The 21501-nt window shown below is 48.6% G+C and overlaps 2 protein-coding genes across 6 annotated transcripts in view; both read left to right on the top strand.

Annotated features, from left to right (window-relative positions):
- Positions 1-6926, top strand: part of MLLT1 (MLLT1 super elongation complex subunit) — a 29107-nt gene extending 22181 nt beyond the window's left edge. For 2 of the 3 annotated variants that reach the window (XM_044419020.1, XM_044419019.1), the window contains one exon: positions 1739-6926. In XM_044419020.1, the coding sequence (XP_044274955.1) occupies positions 1739-1867 (129 nt within the window). In that variant the 3' untranslated portion in view covers positions 1868-6926. The remainder of the gene's footprint in view (positions 1-1738) is intronic. The other variant, XR_006413636.1, reaches the window with a different exon arrangement.
- Positions 6927-14640: 7714 nt separating this feature from the next.
- Positions 14641-21501, top strand: part of ACSBG2 (acyl-CoA synthetase bubblegum family member 2) — a 30857-nt gene continuing 23996 nt past the window's right edge. The window contains exon 1 of one of the 3 annotated variants that reach the window (XM_044419016.1): positions 14641-14761. The gene's annotated coding sequence lies outside the window, so the exon portion shown is untranslated. The remainder of the gene's footprint in view (positions 14762-21501) is intronic. The other 2 variants (XM_044419018.1, XM_044419017.1) reach the window with 2 other exon arrangements.

Genomic DNA, 21501 nt, shown 5'->3' with positions numbered 1-21501 from the left:
AGGACCCTGCCTGGAGGTCCCAGATATCTGAATGCATGCTAGGTGTGGCCAAAAAAGGCAAGAACACAGGTGGCCAACGGGCGATCCAGTCCCCTGCCTGGCAAGATGGTCCCTGAGGTTTTTCCCTGTGTTCCCTCCTTTTTTCCCAACATTTTTCTTCTTACACTGAAGACCCCTTTTGTCAGGGCAGGGAAGGCATCTGTTCTGGAAAGCTGAGCAGTTGGGGGTTGTGAAACATTCCTTCCTGCTGTGTAGTGGCGACCAACAGGAGAAGCTTTTTGGCTGTGGCACCTGATGAGCAAAATTCTGTCCCAATAGCGGCTTGCCTGGCACCTCTTCTCACATCCTTACTTTCCTGGATGCTTCCTAAGAGAGCAATTCTGGCTAATGGGCAGGAGGGAAGGAAGGATGGAAGGAAGCACAGACAGGCGGACAGACAGTGTGTCTGAATTGCTTTCAGCCTGCCTTTTCTTCTCTTTTGTTCTTCCACCATTCTTTTGACCCTGTGGTTCTATAGTTTTTATGGTGGGGTTGAGTAAATTTTATTGCTTGGCCTGAATTCCCCAGAGCATTTTTCCTGAAGTGAGCTGGGGGGTGGCAATGCAACAAATAACGTAAAAGAGGACTGTCACTGGATGTGGCCTGTTCAGAAGCTTCAGCTTGTGCAAAACACAGCAGCCAGATTAATACCTGGGACCAGGAGGCCTGAACATGCAAAACCAATGCTGGCCTGCTTGCACTGGCCGCTTGTGCACTTCCAAGCACAATTCAGAGTGCTGGTTTAACATATAAAGCCTTACACACCTTGGGACCACCATACCCAACAGAACACTTCTCCAACCTGCTTTACCCAGACGCTGCAGTCTACATCTGGGAGGCAACAAAGAGCAGGACTTTCTCAGCAGTGGCTCCTCTGAGGATGCATTTACTTCCCCACTGCGGTCCACCTGTTACTGGCATTATCATCTCTTTAGTGCCCTCTGTTCCCAGGAATTTAATGATGTGCATGTAACACTGGGATGGGTCAGCTATTTTAACAGGCCAGGCTTTTATTGAATTAGTTTGAGTTATTAAAATGTCTTGCATTGGAAACTTATGCTCTGCTTTACTATATTCATATTTTATTATTGCACGGGTATTTTATTGTCGAATTATTATTCCTTTGATGAATGGATGTGGTTCACTTAAAGAGCTTTGGGTATTAGGTGCTATAGAAATGAAATAATGAGTATTAGTACAGCAGGATCTCCATATCTGTGAGGGATAGGGTCCAAGCCCCCAGCAGATGCCTGTAACTGCTTCTGCTTATGGTAGCAAACACTACATTTGTGGAGGTTATGGGCAGAGGACCACTGCGCAAGTGGAAAAACCATGAATATCGCTAGAGTCTTCACGCCCTGAGAGACAAAACGTAGGAACAAGGAAAAGAGTATGGTGTTCCCAAACAGAGTGCATAATTCCCTAGGGATGTTCACAGTTTTACCATAGAGGTATTTGTGTTTTTTTCCACTTTTGTGGACATCCTAAATCATGTGAAGGGCCAATAGTCAACCTTGTTTAAGTGAAACTGGTAATGGAGACAGCAGATAACAAGGTCCTGCTGTATTAATATTAAAGAGCAAGCAAGTGTAAAAAGACAACCTGACTTCTGAGAACTTAGTCTGAACCTGGAGAGGAGAGGGACTGCCCATGTGCAATGAACACCACTTTGTGGTGCTGCTCTTTTTCTCCTGGTTAGATCGTCAACCTCATTGAGGAGACGGGCCATTTCAACGTCACCAACACAACCTTCGACTTTGACCTGTTCTCCTTGGACGAGACGACCGTCCGCAAGCTGCAGAGTTACCTGGAGGCTGTGGCGACGTGACCTTTGGCTTCTGAGGCTGGACGCTTTGTTTTGGAAACCAGAATTCCCATCGTGCTGGTATCAAGAAATGGACCCATGGACCTCGGCCGCTGCCTTATCCTGTTGATTTGCCTGAAGCACTGCCTCAGGGCTCAGCCATGCTCTAGAAACACGCTGCCCCAAACTGCACTTCTGCTCTTGGGCCTCTGCCACGCCCTTGTCCTCAGCAATTCTGCCCTCCCTCGCTTCGGCAGGTTGCTTGAAAACTAGTAGAGTCTGAGCCATGAGGACCCTTGCCGCACCTCTGCGCTGTTCTCATTGGTTCGTTTTCATTTGGTTTTTTTAAATTCCAGCTTCTTTTTAAAAACATTTTAGAATGAGACTCTGCAGGTCTGTTTTTAAGAATACACTTTCCAGGTGCCCTGCCAGCACCAGATCGATCCAGTTGTTCCTTCTACAGACGGACAAACCAGCTTGCAGTACGTGAGGCTTCTTCCACCCTCCCCCCGCCCCTGCCCCCGGCCACCTGCCCCCAGTGCACCTGTTCTGTTCCTGTCCTGCTGCACAGAGATGCTCACGCCACATCAGCACAGCAGGCCCATGGGGTGCCCTGGGGCTGCCGAGAGACTTCCGCCTTGGTAGGGCTGCTGCAGTTCCGGTGGACAGTGGGCTGCCACAGGGGTTGACGCCACAGTGCCAGCCCTTCCAGGCGCGAGGAGCTGAGCTTTCGCGAGTAGCAATACGCTGGCTTGGACCCACTCCTGTGAGCACGGGAAAGATTTCCTGGACTTGCTCTCCCTGAAAGCACTTGCTGTCTTGCATTTGAGGCTTTAGATAAGGCACTGGATCTAGTCCCTTAAAGAACACCTCGGCTCTTCCCCATCTTGGTTTTTTGATCTGCTTTAACTGTAAGGACTACACTGTTGTATGCTGTCTATTTTATATATATATTATATATGTGTGTATGGTGTAAGAAGGGCCTAATTGGGTCTTGAGGTCTCAGAGGGATGTGTAAGGGGAGGGTCAGTTAATTATTTGAAGAAAGTAGGTCATGCGGTAATGTCAGAGTGGACCTGTGGGCAGTGGGAGTCATTCAAATGCTTCTGAGGAAGCTTCTTAGCATCCAGAAGCCAAGTAAACAGCCCCAGCGCCAGTTGCTCTGTGCTCTGCAGTGGCTTCTCCCCTCCACTGCCTTCACAGTGTTTCAGAGAACTTTTTGCCAAAACACATTCTCCGTGTTGCTGTCTCGTTCCCACACCCTTCAACCTCTGGGCTACTAGTCAAGCTAAACCAGCAGAGTATTTCCCTCTTCTGGGATGTTCTTTCTTCTTTTAATTCCTTGCAAATCCCCTGGGTCTTGGAAGCAGACTTTCCCAGGTGCTGGATAACTCCAGCTGGGCTATTTGTAAATATTCCTTGCTCAATGTGTTGGGGCAAATTAGTTGTGGGAGTTAGAAACCCTAGTTATTAATCTGAAAAATCAGAAATGTGTCCCACACCAGCCTCAGCTTCAGCCTTTTTGAGGTACCGCTCGCCTTCATCCAGAAGGTTTTACAGAGTGATCCTTTACATAGTGGGGTTTGCTTCCAGGAAATGGGGTACAGTGTGGCATTTTCAAGCTTTTGCCCAACTTGGCATACGTGAGTGGGGAAGAAACCATTTGCTTGCTTTGAGCTTTCTTAGGATTCCTAAAGTGAACACTTGACCACGGTGGGGTGGGGGGGGGTCCTCTTTTCATTCAGGTGGGGAATGCTCAGTCCTTCGGTGTGATCTTCCCCTTGACCCCTTGTCTTACCATGCAAATGTTGCCACTAAAGAGACTGACCTGGCAATAAGCTGTACCTGGGTTAGGTCATGTTGACCCCAGTCCCTGCCTGAACTTTGCTTTTCCCTGCCTTCCTATTTGTTTGGGCCATTGCTTGTTTGTCATTGTGAAATGCCCAGTTTCAGCACTGCTTTGCCCAGCCTCTGCTGTGGAAATTCCAGGGCAGGCCATTCCAGAGGAGAGCAGCCAAGTGGAGGAAAAGTACCTACTGAGACACTCCCGGACTTGCTGTTCCCAGTACGCTCCAGTTCAGTGCATGGTTTGCTGGGCAGCCTGCTAGTGAGGCCTATTTTGCACCCTGGCTGCGAACAAGCACCCAGAGGGCATGTTGAAGCCATCCTCTTGCAAAGCGAAGTGTGTGGCTCTCTGGCCCCTTCTCCCACATAATGGCCCCCACCCTTGCTTTTATCACACACATGCACCCCGTCTGGGCAGAATCCTTCTGCTCAAGGGTTGTTTGCCTGGACACTTGGGGTTTTATCCTTGAGAGCAACCGTGCAACAAATAGGTGGAGAATTCCCTCCCTTACGCCTCCTGGGGTTGAATCCACACACTTGGCCACATCTTGGGTGTGCGGAGCAGCCCTGGAGGTGAAGCGCTGATGCCGGGGGATGCAAGGATCAACTGAGCGGGGGGGCTGCTTCAACTTAAAAAAAAAAGGCTTTGTAGACGCTTTAGAATGATGCCCCCATGCACACCCCCATGTCCTCTGCCCCAAAGAGCACTGGTGACCACTCAGGCCATCAAAACTTAGCCTGTTTTTGTCCTTTTGTGTTTTCAAATAGCTGGTTTCGGAGCTTTATGATTGGTCAGGAGTTGCTTGATAAAGCGTGGACTGGCTCCCTTTTTCTGTTGTTGACCCTTTCTTAAAGTGGCTGATGTGTTTGTGGGTCAATTGTGGTGTCCTTGTAGTGAGCGAGAGCGTCTATGGGTAGCCGTAAGGCAAGTGGGAGATCGGGGGGGGGGGGGGGGGCGGAGTCGCACTGCTCCTGTACCTGCCCTGAAGGAAAGCTGAGGGGGTGTCTTACGGAACAGAGGGTGTCGTTCCAAATGGATGTCTTCTCTGCGCTCTGTCCCTCCCCCTTCGACGCTGTCTTCCTTAAAACTGACAGAGCTCTCATCTGTCTTCCTGTCTTTCTAATTTTGTAATTTAAAGAGCCCATTTGAGGAATGCTGGAATGGATCGTGGTTCTGCTTGAGTGAATCTGCTTCTCTGGGCAGGTCCATGCATGGAACTGGGCACCGGCCAGTAACGTAATGTAGTTGTGAAGTTTTTAGAGGTTCTAAAGCTGTCGGGGATGCAAGGGAGGGATGGGACACCCGTGGTTTAAGTAGATGTGAAAATTTAGACATTCTAAATCTGTATTTCCCTCTATGGTTCAAATTTTCTTTCAACTGGGAAAGTTTGGGGGAAGCCCCAGTATATGCAATGATGACACTTCAGGGCGTGACGTGTGATCTTGGCAGGCAAAATACAGTTCCCTCCAGGCATGATTTATTTCCGATTCTTGCTTCTGGGATGCAGTGGTCACATTTGAACAATGATGAGAAATGCATTCAGTATTGGAACAGCATCCGAATTGCCACGTGTCTGGCCCACTGTGCCTGCAGGTGGCTGGATAAGGATACTGTTATAATATGTGATTCATCAGTTTGCTACATGCTATTAATAATTCTACAGAGAGATGTGTGGGAAGGGGGCATTTTTAAACAGTAAAAGAACCAATGTGGACTAGCAACCTCGAGGTTCCTCACATGTACTTATATGTGGTTACCTGGAAAAGCATGGCTTGGACAGAGAGAGAAAAGCAGCCCTCACAGTCTCAACTGAATTTTGAAGAAATTGATGTTTAAAGGGCGTCTGCCCTTCCTTGATTGGAGGAAAGAGCCCGGTCTTGTCCCAGAAAATATTAAATAGCTAACAGTGCAGTGAACTGCTTGAGCGGAGGAGAAAACAGAAATTGAAATAATTTACACTTCTGGTAAGCTTAGAAGGAAATGTCCATGTTGTGCAACTAATTACACCCATTTTTTCAGAGAGAGTATTTCATAAGGTTTAAGAGTTTTCTCCAATTTCCCTCTTCTGTGTGTGGCCTAGTTTTCTCTGGGCTGCTCACCTCCAGTGCAGGTTTTTGCTTCCCTGATATTAAACAAAAGTGTTAATAACTACTGTGTGCTGTAAAAATGAATTTCTAGGAGCACTTTTTTGAGCATGAGAGCCTTGGAGCCCACTTTGGCAAAGTGAGCCATGTCCTTCCAGCTCTGCCATCTTTCCTTTTAAACCACTGCACAGTCGCATTTCTGCATCCAGAGTCTTCTAAACTGGAAGCATCTTTCCGTGGCTTTTGGCACATGTTACCAGTCAATTGGGATTGAGGCACAGAATACATCCATTGCAAATGCCTGCTTTCTTCCTTGTTTTTGCTCTGGCACGTTGAGGCCAAAGAGCCCAGAAAAGAGCAATTCGTTTGCTGCATTTGCATTCAGTGAAGACGCTGCTGGTTCAGCAGTTCCATCTTGCTGAGAATCTAACATTCTCTCCTGTTCAAAAGTAAATAAGCAAGGTTCCAGTCCTTAGGGCCGTCAGTGCTGAGGTCTTAAACCAAAAGGGCTGACTAAGGTTTTCTGTATATTGTGCCTGTCTCCCATGGCTAGCAAAATTAGATTTATGCAAATTAAGGGAATTTGCATATAATATATGCAGGTAGCAGTATTCACACCCTCCCCCAAGACAGACACACACACAACTTTTTATTTAATTGCAAGGTACAAACAGTCCTTGTTCTCCTTGGAATAATAGTAATACATACTGGTTTTTAATTTGGGGTGGTGGGGGCAGTTGTAGATGTGTTAGGCCTTGAGAACAAAAACAGATGAGAGTTTGCACTCTTGAAGGATGTGAACAATCCTCTCTCTGGGTTGTATTTTTAGGCTGTGTTGTGCCAGAAGCAAAGGTATGAAATACCTGGTCCTTGTATAGAGAATATTAAATTGTATTGGGGAGAGGGATTTCTTTGCTCAGGTGTAAGAAATAAACCTGGCCCAAGACTCCACAATGAAAATGGAGGAAAAGGCGTGAGGTGGGTGGGTGGGTGGGTGGGTGTTGGTGGGAGAAAAAATGTTTGTAATAAGTTATGGGAGCGTTTTTTTTTTTTTTGTCCTGACTTTTAAACTTTTTGTTAAATTTGTGAAATTTTATGGAGGGGTTTTATAGGGAAAAGAAAAACATGAAATAAAGGTGAGAGTCACAAAGGGCATGGTGGTGTGGTGTTTCTCTTGGCACAGGTCCAGGTATCATGGGGCTTGACAGGAGTGCCTGCCAGCCTTCCAAGGGCAGTGCACTCGCCCCCTGCTCTCGGTTCCTTTTTGTCCTGACCTCTGGGGTGAGAGGGAGGCCAGCAGGAAAAGCACGCACTGGCAGGCAGGAAAAATGCAGACCTCCCATTTGATAGGTGGAGCGTTATTCGGACTGAGGGCTGCCAGGAAATTAGGAAGTAGAAAATTTGCACTTTTCATCTGTCGACAGCGTTCCTGTAAGCCGTCCTGAGCCGTTCGTCAGAAAGGACAGGATATAAATGTTTGTTTAAATTAAATATTAAAATTAAATTCCTTTCAGCTTTTTTTAAAGCCTCCCTCAAGCAGTTTACAAGGATGAAAGTTTAAACCTTCCTGCCCCCCTGCCTTACAATCTGAAAGACATGACAAGGTGAAAAAGGTTTGGGAGGGAAGAGGAAGAAGCAAAACTCGGGCATCACTTCTTGGTTTCAGCATTCAGCTGGGTGTTCCTACTGATGTGCCCCGCAGCCGTCTGTTCTCTGGCAGGTGGATGGAGCCAAGCTGGTTTCCTGGGGAGAACTTTAAAACAATGAAACCTGAACACAATAAGACACACAAGCATTGCAACAATTTGGTGCTTCAAAAGGTTAAAGAATAATTTATTCACACCTCTTTCTGCATGCCAGGGCAGTGGGGTGGGGGCCATTACAGTTCTCTAGAGAGCGCATTTCTCCTTATGCAGGAGCAATGCAAGAGAAAAGGGGCCAAAGTGGCATCCCACAGGCCTCGATGCCCTGAAGAAGCAGGTCTCTTGCAGGGCGTAAGACTTGCTCAGAGTCAGTGCCTGAGGATGTGGTGGGCGTGAATCGCCAGTAACGGACCTCTGTGAAAAGGGCCCTGCTGGTCAGACCAAGCCTGTCTAACCTGTATCCTGTTTCCAAACATTTCCAGGCAGAGAGATATGGAACAAACCCCAGAAAACCACCAGACAGTAGGTGTGGGGAAAGGGGGTAAGATGGAAGACCCCAGAGGACTAGGTTGTCCCCCACCCAGCCAGCCTGGTTCTCTGGACTCCTGATAAAAACACATTAACCTCAGCAAGTGCAGATGTGCCTCATTCCTGTGTATATTGTGACTGGGGTGCTTCCTTCATACTGTTACTTCTTTGAAGGATTTTGTTTTACCTTGCTCTGACTTCAGCCACACACACAAAAGTTCTTAATTCGGCTTACCAAATGTCAGTTGTCCTCAGGTTCCCAGTCTAAGGCTAGGAATAAGGATTTTCCTGGCAAATAATCACAGGTGAGCTGAAATGCAGGGGTTAAGAACAAGTCACCTGCAGTAAGGGCTTTTTACAACATGGTATCCTGGTGTGGATTTTTTGGGGTTTTGTATTTTTGGCCACACCCACGTTGCCTTCAGCCTCACTCACCCCTGGAATGTGGCTCCCAAGAACTTTGTGGGAATGGAGTTTGGCCCTTGGACTGAAAAAGGTCCCTCACCACTGGATTAGATACATCAAGCAGCAACATGCGTACACATTGCTGTTCAGGATGCCTGCTAGCTAACTGTGTGCTTTTTCAAGATACTCTCTCACATTTTCCTCTCCTTGTGTTTTATTGCCCCTACCCTTTAAGGTTTCTGACACCTGCTCCCACCCCATTTTTGGGCTGTTCCACAATCTCTGGGGTTCTTTCAAACTGCTACCTCCATTTTGCCATTTGGGGCAAATAATGGCACTTACAGCTTGAAAGTTGGAAACAGGGAACATTTCCCTGTAGCTAAAGATGTAGCTTATCAGGGTGAGTGCTAAACTGCAGCCTTTCTAGATTGGAGGATTTTTATTTTGAGGGGTATTCAGCGATGCAGATCCCAACTGCAGGTGGAAATGGTCCAATACCACAATTCAGTTACCAAAGATTTTCATGAGAACAGGGCCCCAGAAGTGGAACAATATGGGAGAAGAATTTTAAATAATACAGAGATGGATAAAGATGTGCTTACTTTCTAGTGTTCAGCTGTATGGCCCTTGTGGGTATGACAAAATTCCCAGAAGCAAGACAGGAAGGATGAAACCATAAGGGACCCACATGTGTTGTGCAAGCAAAACACCCTGTTAATTACAACCACCACTTCTCTGCTTCCTTAAAAGAACAATAAGTGTACACACACTATTCCAAAAGGTTGCTTGTACGCAAAGATTGGTGATTCCATTGTTTTAAGCAGCAACAGAACATTTGTTCAGGAGAAATGGCTGTAAAGCATAAGAGGGGCATTATGACAGCTCTGCAAGGGCCAGTCCATGGTTTGACCTACACCAGTGTCCTATTTCCAACAGCACCCTGATAGGAAGCTTGGAGCTGGTAGTTTGCAGGTAGGTCCAGCTCTCCTCAGCATTTCTGTTAATTATGTGGATGAAGAAGTGCAGGGAACACCTGTCAGATTTGCAGCTGACACAAAACTGGGTGGGATAGCATAGCTAATGTCCTGGAATAGAGAAACAAGATTCAAGGTGATCTTGATAGGTTGAAGCACTAGGCTGAAAACAACAAAATGAAATTCAGTGGAGATAGTGCCACGTTCTGCACCCAGGAAAAGGGAACCAAATGCATCGCTACAAGATCGGGAACATTTGGGTCAATAATATTGGAAGTGAGAAGGATCTTGGCATTGTTGCATATCACAAGCTGGATACAAGTCAAAAATGTGATGTGGCTGCCAAAAGGGCAAATGCTAGTTTGGGGTACATCAATAGAAGTATCCCTTCCAAATCCTATGAAGTGCTAGTTCCGTTTTACTAACCACTGGTTAGGCCTCATCTGGAGTCCTGTGTCCCGTTCTGGGCAGCACAGTTTAATAAAGATGCAGACAAGCTGGAAGGGTCCAGAGGAGGGGAACAGAGACTGGAAACAAACATAGAAACAGAGCAAGTCAGAAGGGGCCTCCCGGCCCATCTAGTCTGACCCCCGGCTCCAGCTGGCTCAGCTCACAACATGCCCACCACGTGCATGTCCAGCCTATCTTTGAACACCCGCACCGATGGGGCCTCCACCACCTCCCGTGGAAGCCCATTCCACACCCTTGGGGTCCTGTCAGGAAGTGCTTCCTGAGATCCAAATTGAACCTTGGTTCCCTGATCTTTGCTCCATTGGAGTGCGTCCTGCCTTCCTCTGCAGGGGAGAACAAGTCTCTGCCCACTTCCATGTGACACCCCCTCACATACCTGTATGTCACCAACAGATCCCCTCTAAGTCTCCTCCAGTTCCCTCAGTCTCGCCTCATACGGCATCCCCTGCAAACCGGCCTCCAACCTTGTGGCCCTACGCTGCACTGACTCTAACCTGGCTATATCCTTCCTGTAATGAGGGGCCCAGAACTGAACACAATACTCCAGTTGCAGGCACACCAGAGTTGTACAGAGTGGTAATAATACCCCTCTTGATCTAGAAGCCACACTTCTGGCTATGCATCCAAGGGTGGCGTACGTCTTCTGGACTGCCGTGTCTCACGACTGGCTCATGTCCAGCTGCAGTCAACCAGCACCCCGAGGTCCCTTTCACAAGTGCTGCTCTCCAGCCAATTCTCCCCTAACCTGTACTTATGACAGCTATTCCTATGCCCCAAGTGCAAGACCTTGCACTTATCCACATTGAACGCCATCCTGTTGTCTCCTGCCCACTTCCATAGTCTGTCCAGATCCTTTTGGATCCGGAGTACCTGCTCCTCAGTCGTGGCCACTGCCCCAGTTTTAGTATCATCTGCGAATTTGATCAGCAGACTGTTCACCCCTTCTTCCATGTCCTTGATGAAAAGATTAAACAGGATCGGCTCCAGAACAGAGCCCTGGGGGACCCCTCTTGTCACTGGCTGCCACCCCAATGATTCCCCACTAATGGTTACCCTCTGCTTTCGGTCAGTCAACCATGCCCTAATCCACTGGACAGTGCTTTGGTGTATCCCAAAACTCCTCAGTTTCTCAACCAGAATATCAAAGGCCTTGCTGAAATCCAGGTAAACCACATCCACTGCATCCCCTCCATCTAGCCATCTCAAAACCTTGTCATAATTCCACAAGGTTTGTCTGGCAGGACCTGTTTTTGCGGAAGCCGTGTTGTGTGGCCGCCAGCCTCCCTTCCCTATCCAGCATCACTGGATCTCTCTCTATTATGAGCCTTTCCATTGTTTTTCCTGCAATGGGCGTAAGGCTAACAGGTCTGTAATTCCCCATGTCCCTTCTACTGCCCTTTTTGAAAATTGGGACCACTGATGCCACCCTCCAGTCCTCTGGAACTTCACCCGTTCTCCATGAGGCCTCAAAAATGGACACACGGCTTGTGGACCCTTGTGACACATGGCTTGTGTGCCCATTTCTAAAATGGCGACTGTAACTAAAAAAAGGAAAGTTGACAGCGAGGGGCGCAGCTTCCCGGACAAGTGGAAACTGGAGTATTTTTTCACTGAAATATGAAACAACTGTGTCTGCCTAATTTGCCAAGAGACTGTGGCTGTTTTCAAGGAATTCAATATCAAGAGGCACTACCAGATGAAACATGCTAACTACAACAAGCTAACTGGGAATGAACGCGGCGAAAAATTGAAGGAACTGGAAGCTGCTTTAACGGCACAGCAGCGCTTTTTCACAAGAGCCCGTGAGTCAAATGAAAATGCCACAAAGGTGAGCTACGAGGTGGCAAAGCTGATTGCCAAGCACTGCAAACCTTTTACTGAGGGTGAATTTATTAAAGACTGCGTGATGAAAATGGTGGAGAAAATCTGTCCTGAGAAGAAGCAAGAGTTTGCCAATGTTTGCCTGGCTCGTAACACTGTGGTACGGAGAACTGAAGACGTTTCATCTGATATTAAGAGACAGTTAGAGACAAAAGGAGTGGAGCTTGACTTTTTTTCGTTAGTCTGAGACGAAAGCACGGATGCATCTGACACCGCTCAGTTATTGGTTTTTTTGAGAGGAGTGGACAATGACATGAACGTGAGTGAAGAGCTACTTGACCTCCAGAGCCTTAAGGACCAAACAAGAGGAACAGATTTATTTGTTTCTGTTTGTTCCGCCATAGATGACATGAAACTACCGTGGAATAAAGTCACTGGGATTATTATGGATGGTGCACCTGCCATGGCTGGCGAGCGAAGTGGATTATCAACCCTAGTCTGTAACAAAGTCAGCAAAGAAGGAGGCCAAGCTATAAAACTCCACTGTATTATTCACCAACAAGTTCTCTGTGCCAAACATCTGATCATGTTATGAAACCGGTGATGAAGGCTATTAATTATATTCGCTCCAAAGCCCTGTGCCACCGCCTGTTTCAACAGTTTCTACTTGACATCCAGGTTGTATCACAACGAGGTAAGATGGCTCAGTCGGGGGTCTGCACTGCAGCGCTTCTACTCTCTTAGGGAGGAAATCGGACAATTCTTGGCAAAAAAGGGACAACCAATGCCAGAGCTATCTGATCCTGTTTGGCTGACTGATTTTGGATTTTTAGTTGACATAACACGACATCTGAACGTGCTGAACACGAGCCTTCGGGGCAAAATGCAGTGGTAAGCCAACTGTATTCACATATCAATGCCTTTGGGACCAAGCTGCTACTTTTCCAAAGGCACCTGTCACAAACGCAGCCCAATACCACACATTTCCCATCGCTGCAGGAAATAATGACCAGTTTTCCACAGAACAGTATGAGTGTGCAAATAAGGAGGTATGAAGCAGACATCTCATCTCTGGCTGAGGAGTTTCAACAGCGCTTTCGGGATTTTGCAGCTATTGAAAAGGAGATCACGCTTTTTTCATCTCCTTTCTCTGTGGACCCTGATGACGCTCCAGACCACCTGCAGCTGGAGCTCATTGAGCTGCAGTGTGACGCCGAGTGTCGCAGTCGGCACCAACAGCTCCCTCTTGTCAACTTTTACCGCCAGCTGGATAAAGAGATAAAGATAAATCCAAGAGATTCGAACATTTGCTAAGAAAATGCTGAGCTTGTTTGGTTCGACATACTCGTGCGAGAAGACATTCTCGGTTATGAGCATTAACAAGAACCATGTGAGGACGAGACTAAGTGACTTTCACCTCCATGACATCTTGCGCATCAAAGCCACTGTTTTTGAGCCAGACCTGGCCTGTGTAATGCAGTCGAGATCTCAGTATCACCCTCCACATTAGTGCAGTTATTTGTTTAGTCTTTCATAAAATAGTTCATTTGCATTTAATGTTAATGGTTCAAAGAATGTCAGGCTGAATGGTCAGCCCCCACACATTTTCACCTCACCAAATCTGGCCCTCCTTGCAAAAAGTTTGGACACCCCTGAACTAGAAGTATCGTCAAGGCTTGCGCTTCCAAACCTCCCTTTGAGTGCCAGCCACCCCTCCGCAACTCCCTTGCCTTCCAGTAACCAGTAACCTGTAGTAAGCTAGAAACAAAGTCCTGTGTGGAGAGAGTGAAAGAACCAGGTGTGCTTAGCCTTGAGAAGACTGGGGGGAGGTAGGATAGCATTCTTCAATTACTTATTAGATTTTTATCCTGCCCCATTAGTCATAAGCCTCCCTTGAAGAGATGTCAGTCATCCCATAGTGTAGAACATGGAATTATTAGCTCAAGTGACAGGAATCCAGATTCTGACCGAACATCAGGAAAAATGTCCTGACTGTTGGAGCTGTAGAACAATGGAACCCATGACCTAGGGAGGGGGTGGGTTCTCCTACCCTGGTGGCATTCAAGAGGCCACTGGACAGTCCCCTGAGAGGGATGGTTTAACTTGAAGTCTGTCCTGAGCCCTTTCCAGCTCTACTATTCTATGATTCTGTTATCATGGAAGTTCAATACTTCCCCATCTCTTGAAGCTCCTTTGGTGTTTTATAACTATTTAAACCAAAAATCAAAACTATTTATTAAAATACAGCATAAAAGCTTAAAGCTATAGGATAAAATAGGAGTAATTCTTTTACTTTATATATATATATATATATATATAATAAATAAAAATAAAAATAAAAATAAAAAATAGAGAGATCTGCCTTATGTAACCTGAAAGGCCTCTCTCCTGGCCCACGCATTTGGGCTCCAAAGGGCTGGTGTTGTGCTCCAAGACTCCCTTCAATGGGATTCTGCCTTGGACATTCTCCCTCTATTCTGGCTACTTGGACTGTCGAGAGGAACTGCAGCTGCTATTTCACCAAGAGGCTTTGCCCAATAGCCCACGGCAGCCATTTTGTGAAAGCAGCCAAGGCACACCCTTATGGTTTATTGATTGATTGAATGACTGATACCAGCAGCAAGATTTCGAGACAGGGCAGGCCACGAGTGGACAGGGCAAATGATAGCCTGTCCCTGGTAGACTGTCACTGTTTGCTGAGCTTCCTTTGAGCTGATAACTGCGCGCAACGTGGTGGTGGTGAAGCGGCTTGGGGGCGGAATTCAGCCGCACGGGAAGCTCCTATAAGCCCACTGACTAGGCGGTACTAGCCCGCCCTGCCTATACATAAGAGGTTCCGATAGAAGTAGGGAGCGCTGCACCAAGCTACGCTTCGGAGCCCTTCCAGCTTCTCGCCGCCACGTGTGATCCACCCTCCCTCGTTCCCGAGGTCAATGCCCGAGAGTAGCGCGGCGGAGCGGGGCTTGCGATCCGGATGATGAATGGGAAGGGGCGGGGCCTCGCTCCCCGCCGACCAGCCATAGGCCGTCGGCAGCTCGAATCTGCCTATCAGCGGGAAGCTCGAATACGCGGGCCCGCCCCTCCCCGCCTTTAAAGGCTCTCCGGGTGGCGCGTGCTCCACGGTAGATTGTCCTCAACGGAGACAGGTGAGGGAGGTGTGGGGGTTTTGTTTGCATTTGCACCTGTCGCGGGCGCGCGTGCATGTGCTTCTGTGCAGTGTGTTTTTGCCATTGTGTGCGTCTGTGTATGGCTATATGCGCGTGTTTGTCTGTGCGCTTGAGTATAATTTGGGCGTGTTTGCAAGCAGTTTTCCTTTTCTGCCTGGCAGCGGCTGAAAAGCTTCATGCTGGTCTTATTTTTCGGCTCTCGAGCCTTTATTGCATGCCAGGGGGTGGTTTGTTTGGTGGAGGGGGGAGACACAAAACCGCTCCTTCGGACACGCATGTTCTGGGCTTCCTTTGGTGTTTGCCGATCCTTCTGAATTCCCTGTGCGGTTCGCGCCTCGGCAGCCGCCTTGCGGGGCTGTTGTTTAGAAAAGGCCATCGAAATGTCTGCGGGAGGGCGGGGGCGTCTGAAAGACAGCAAGGGCGGCCTGGGCGTTGTAGGTTGGCGTGCCTAGGTTTGGTTTAAAGGTCTGTGATACGCGCAGCCTCTTCGCGGCCTTTTTTTCAGTACCTCCTGGAGTTTGGGGCAGCGAGAAGGGGGTGCTCTGCTTGTGGGTTCTGTGGGAATTGGGCCGTGGCGGGGAGCCGTCTGAAAACCCTGCCGTAAATCTTACCCCGGACGCGAAGCAGTTCTGTAAAGCGCACACCTGTGCGGGGCAGGGCGTGTGCGGTGGAGAAGCACTCCTACTCCTTTGCACCTGGAGCTGCCTCCAGGCTGCACAAGCACAAGGAAACGCGCCTGAGAAATTTTTGTCCTACCATTTCCTGCTTGAAACCTGAGGCCTGTTGCAGCGTTGTCCTCCCCTGTCTCTATTTCTTATAAAAAGTGATGGCCCCAGAAGCCTCCCATGATTATGGCGGGGAGGGGGGATTTGAACCCATGTCTCTTCCTCCCTAATGTTCTAACTGCTAGGCCACACTCCTTCTTTTTTCTCTACCAATACTGGCCTTCCTTCCGCGAGCTCAGGGCGTGGCCTCGCCGGTCCACATGTTATCTTCCCCCCAACCATTTGCGGTAGTCCAGTTGAGGAGGGGGACTTGACAATACTTGCTGAATAGCATGGAAATGGTAGTCCTTGTGTGTGTGTGGGGGGGGGGGAGGAAGCCTTTATGCCACAGTGGGTGTGGTTTGGTGTATAAAAGCTTGCCTGTGTTTCTAGTTACTTCTGCAGTACCTGATACTGTAAGCTACTTTTTTAAAAACAGAAGATACAAAGCATCCTAATAAAAGAATTTCAAAAGTGGGATACACACATACAGTTTTTTCACAATGGAAGCAAACCTTAAAATTTCAGTCTGTCCAGAGTGTAGGTGATTCTTTTATGTCTCTTTCAAGGCTTTCTATCAATGTATCCCATGGTGAGAGCTCTGCCAATCTTTTAGCTGAGACCTTGGAGGATCATGTCATCATTTTTCCTCCTGAACGGGAAAAAACAAACCAAAAACACACTGCTGTTAATTAAAAAATAGCTGTATTCTCTTCCTGCCTCTCCTCCTCTCTCCAGAACCAGTCATTTAGCACACCGAACAGTAAAGCATGGCTTCAAACACATTTCCTTCTGCATTCTGCCTGCTATTTTTGCCTGTACTTTTGTACCCAGGATGGTACTCTCCACCAAAGGTGCCTCCGTGACACCTGGAGGTGCAAACGAAGCAGTGCTGCAGGTGGGAAGGGACGGTCCCTGGGGTTTCTGCCGCCACTCAGCAGGGCAGTTCGTGGTAGTCTCAACTTGAAATGGTCTTCAGTGGTGCTGCCTTTAGCCCTCTCTTGGCCTCTTGAGTTCTGCTGCTACAAGGAAAGGGAGCCTGGCTATCTCTAGCTTTTATAAAACAAGCCTGTATTAAGAATGCAACTCAAAGTCACCCTTCAAAAATGCTCCCTTTTCTGGTTGCTGTCACGGCAGTCGGGCAGTTCCTGGTTTCCCTGAGCTCTGCGGCTGCCTGCCAGCTTTTCAGGCATGGACTCACTGTGTGTGCTTCGCCAGCCCCCAACTACGCACACTCAGTGGCATGGTCCCAGTTCTGCATCAGTTTGTTTTCATTTTGTGTAGCTGGCCAAGGAGAAGACTGTTATGGTGCACCCTTCCCAAACCTGGAGCCTTACAGGTGGGTTGGACTATACTTCCCCTTGCCAAAGCATCTGGAAAGGGCAGAGGTCAATTCCAGACATGAGCCTGTTTAGAATAGATACACTGAAATGAATGCAATGCATATGAATCATGAGTGCCTTAAGCCCTCAGTGGGTCTATTGTAAGTAGGATCAAAGTAGGATCCAATACTCGGTCCTCTCCTGTGGAGATGTAGTTGCTGAAGGCGTTAATCCTGCCCCCAGCCCGCCATCTGTCTCAGTTCTTTAACACAAGAATAAAACTGACCATGTTCCTTGTCCATTTTCCTCATGCAAAGATTCAGACAATAGGGCTATTTGTAAGCAGAAAATAAAATGGAAAACAGAGGCTTGGGGTATTTAAAGCTGTAGCTAAAAGTGCTTTCTTAAAAAAAATAGAGGGAGGAAAAGATGTACAGAGGGAAACAATGCAGCTAATGGCAAAGCAAGTACTTAATATGCGGGGAGGTGGGGGGTCGTGGAATGGGCAGGTGGCAGCTGTTCTGGGTGGCCCGTGTATCCTGGGGTGGCCGCGCAGCATGTCCATGTCTGAGGTGGGACATGAGCCCTCTCTGCATGCCTGTGCTGTGACTTGCCTGGACCCTGGGAAGCTTTAGAGGGTGCTCGCTTTGCAGAAGGCTCTACCAGGCAACCATTCCCTGCATGTAGAAAGCAAGTATGTCAGTGCAAAGCTGACCTTCCGTTGACATGCTAGTTCTCTACTGTCAGCTCATGGGAGCAGCAGCACCGCCCCCCGCTGCCTTGGACACTGAATCCCCGTGACGCATCGGGGTGGGCAGTCTTTGAACGTGGGAGATGTTCCTCATTTTTTCCAGGAAAGCTGAGGTCTCACTGATGGGAACTGGGTGTGTAGCAGTGGGTTCAGGAAGGGCAGCGCTGCCCAGCGCAGCGGTGGGTCTGGAGCCTTGCCCGGTCTCTTCAGTGTCCCTGCCGCCTAAAGAGCCCACTGCCCGCTCCAGCCCTGTGTTCAGCTGCCACAGTGGGCAGGTGGTGCCTGGGGGAAGTGCAGCAGTAGAACAGGAGTGCAACTGCTTGAGCTCCCCCAGTTTTCTGCCTCTGATAACTATACCCATCGCATTGAGTATCCATGGAGAGCATTGCTGCGGGGGGCCCTTTTTGGTCTGAGGTATAGGAAATCCCAGCTGATCCACCAGGGAGCCCCAAAGATGTACCTTTAGGCCCTGCCTTATCTGTGGCCTGCCCCAAATGTGCGCGTGCCTATGTGGCAGACGGATCCTGCTGTCCCCTGCCCTTCCTTCCTGCTGCCCCTCTTGATGGGCTAGGAGCGGGAGGAAGGCAAACAGGCTGTGATGGTGTGCAGGGTGAGTGAACCTGGGGACTCCTGGGGTCCCGATAAGTGCCCACTCATGCTGACCCATGGCCCAGGACTCTGCTCCATGTTTGAGATGGCAATTGTTAAAAAAGCCAGAGCAATCTGTTTCTGTCCCTGGGCAGTTTTTCTCACAAGACTGCCTGCAGAGTGAGCGACATTGCTGCTTTCCTCTGGAGGCGTGTGGGCATACAAGTGGTGTTTCTCTTTCCACGTGTGAATGAGAGGGCGAAACGAAGTGAATTTTGCCCACTCAGTTCGTCCCACAAGCATGTAAATGTACTCGAGTAACCCCGTAGTGTCTGGGGACTGTTGCACACATGACGGGTGCTGGGATGACGCTCAGCACCTCTCCCATTGGCTGAAACGGCTTGGATGATTCTCTGGTTGAGCGATGTGGCAGCTGAGCAAAGATGCAGAGCACAGACAGTGCGCTGGGCTCTCTCCCTTTTTGCATCGTCAACCAGAAAGGGAGCAGGACGAACGGGTGAGGTGACAACTCAGTGTTTGCCTCAATTAGTTAAACATTTCCAGAATTCGTTTTTGAAAACAAACAGACCAGAATAACTTGGCCAAATCCCAAAGTTTCACTTCACTGACTGTATTTCAATGTCCTCAGGTAGCTAAGACTTTCTGAACCGTTAGAGAATCAAACCTTGCAAAATTTATTATACAAACTATATGCATAGAAACAGGCACATACAATACAGAGACATACACAAAGCTAAAAATAATTTTAACTGATCATTAATGCGGGGGGGGGGGGAGGAACTGATTAAAAACTCCTTATATGCTTCCAGATGCCTAAGAAAAGGGTTTAACCTGGCATCAGAAAGGTAACATTGATGCCAGATGGCTTTCCTCAGCAGGATCATTCAGGAATTGGAGTCACTTCCAAGAAACCGCTGCCCCTTGTTGCTCCCTTCCAGGCCCCTCTTGGAAGAGGTATCTAGAAGGAGGCATCAGATGTTCATTGCCGTGTATTGGGAAATTGACTCTGAGGAGAACAAGGAGCTGGAACTAACCAGGGTCTGTCCAGTCCAGCCCTCCCTTCACACAGGGGTGATTAGCTGCCCATGGGGAATTCACAAGCAGGGCAGGAGTGCAACAGCACCCATATTCCCCAGTAACTGTTCTACACAGGTATACTGTTTTAGCACAGGGCCACTGGCGATTGCCTTCTCTTCCTCCAATCTCTCTTTGAAGCTGTCCAAATTAGTACCTTCTTGTAGAACTGATTTCTGTAGTTTATCTCTTCACTGGGTGAAGTAGTTCTTCTTGGGACAGTCCCATCTGGGGCCTAAGGTTAGGGGAAGGAGAACAACGCCTCCCTCCCTCCCTCCCTCCACGTGTCTCCACAGCAAGCGTGGTTCTGTGTGCTGCCGCCCTCTCTTCCTCTCTCGCTCAGCTGACCCCTGGAGTTGCAGCTGCTTCACACAGAGTTGCTCCAGCCCCTGGTTATCGTCATTGCCCAGCTCAGTAATGCCCCTTTCCAGGTGCAGCAACCAGAGGGGGACTCGGCATTCTAAGCAGGGTCACACCAGTTAGAGTCTTGGCAGTTCTCTTTTCTGCCCTGGTCCTAATTAAGCCTAGCCAGGAATTGGCTGCTTTCATGGCAGCTGAGCACTGGACTGGGGTTTCCCTCGCCTGCCTCAAGATACTTTTCTTGCTCAGCTCAGATCCCGCCAGCCTATGCTTGCAGCCAGGAGGCCTTGCCCAAATGCATTGCTTCACACGTGCTCACATCGCAGTGTATTTCCCATTTCAGCGCCCATTCCCTGGCCTTGGAGAGTGGCTTGGGGGTTCTAGAAGTACCACTCAAGCTTTTTTTTAAACTCCTGGGTCATCTGGGGTTCCCCTAAATTTGCAGTAAATGTCCCTTTTTGGCAGAGAAATGGTGCAGGGAGTAAAGAATGTAGAAATCTATCCAGCATTTCCTTGGATAGCCACTTGGCTGTGCCTTACCCTTTCCCGGTATGGTTGGTGGATCCCATCTCCTTGTGGGGGGATAAGATGCAGCAACTTCCCCCCTACGCCAGCTTTGTTTGCCCAAAGTCACTTTTTGAGGAGTTTGCAATTTTTTAAAATGTTTGGTCACCTAGATAAACACTGGGACAGGTTTGCCTGACTTGCAATGTCACTGTTGACATCCTGGGGCATAGCAACCCTAAAAATATCTCAACTGTTTACCAAGATTGTGCTAAGCATGGCATGACTACAGGGGGAGGTGGCCGGGGGCAGGAAGATATCTTGCAAAATCAGTTGTTGAGGGCATCGATCCATTGTCCATTTGCTGAGTTCATCTGTCTGACCCTTCCTGAACCAGCGGAGAAAGTGAATGATTAGCCCATGTCAGAAAAGTCATCTGCCAGCTGGTCTTCCTGGCTGATCGTGCAGAGGCGATGTTTTTCCCTTGCAGAGGCCATCACGAGTGGCTGCTTACCAAGTGGAAATGCTCTAGCAAGGGACCTGTGGTGTTTTGCCACGTAGTGAATTCTTCCCTGCCCCCTGAGACTTTACCAGCACAATGCACACGCCCTCACACATGTCTTTGCAGCCTTGAGACTAGAAGCTTCTGACATTGTGACATCCAGGGAAACTGGCTGCAGTGCCAGCTCTTGGTGCGTGTGCGGAGTGCAAAATACTTGTCTCCTGGCATATGTCCGAACATTGCTGTACTTCTTGTCTCAACATGCCTGCGTGGGTTTTTTTTAAAACTGGCTTGCCTGCTCCCAAAGTACTGGCCTCAAAACCACTGGGGAGCAATCCCCCCCTCCGCCTTTAACCAGGTCATGGGGATAAAAATAACATGGAATCTACTAAAACCTGGGGTCCAAATCATAAGGGGGAAGGCCTGGTGGTGATGGGGTTAAAACAGACCCTCCTGTTCATGGCCAGTCTATCACTGAGTGCCCAAGTTGGTGGGGGGATGGGAAGGCGGGGCGAGGATTCAGCCCCAGGCCTGAAGTCTGTCGGACTCCCGTGTAAAATGCCTCTGGCTGCCTCGCGCTCACAATCTGATGCAAGCACATTTTGTGCATCCGTTTGCACAGGAAGCGGTACAGTCCCTGCTGGTTTTCCTGGTAGTGCAGCTGTCACAGCTGTCTGATATGGAAATTATTTCAGTAGATTGCTGGGCCGGAAAAATGACTTCAACTCACAGGGTAGCAAACTGAGGGCGGGTTTGTTTCCCGGAGAGGGCACGTGGGGCGATGCACATCTCTTTCCTGTAGCAGTTCTGGGGCGTTTCCTACCACCAGCTGC

This window comes from Varanus komodoensis, unplaced genomic scaffold (genome assembly GCF_004798865.1).
Source record: "Varanus komodoensis strain SLA01 unplaced genomic scaffold, ASM479886v1 scaffold99, whole genome shotgun sequence".
NCBI classification, from domain to species: domain Eukaryota; kingdom Metazoa; phylum Chordata; class Lepidosauria; order Squamata; family Varanidae; genus Varanus; species Varanus komodoensis.
This window is presented reverse-complemented; position numbering and strand designations above follow the sequence as displayed.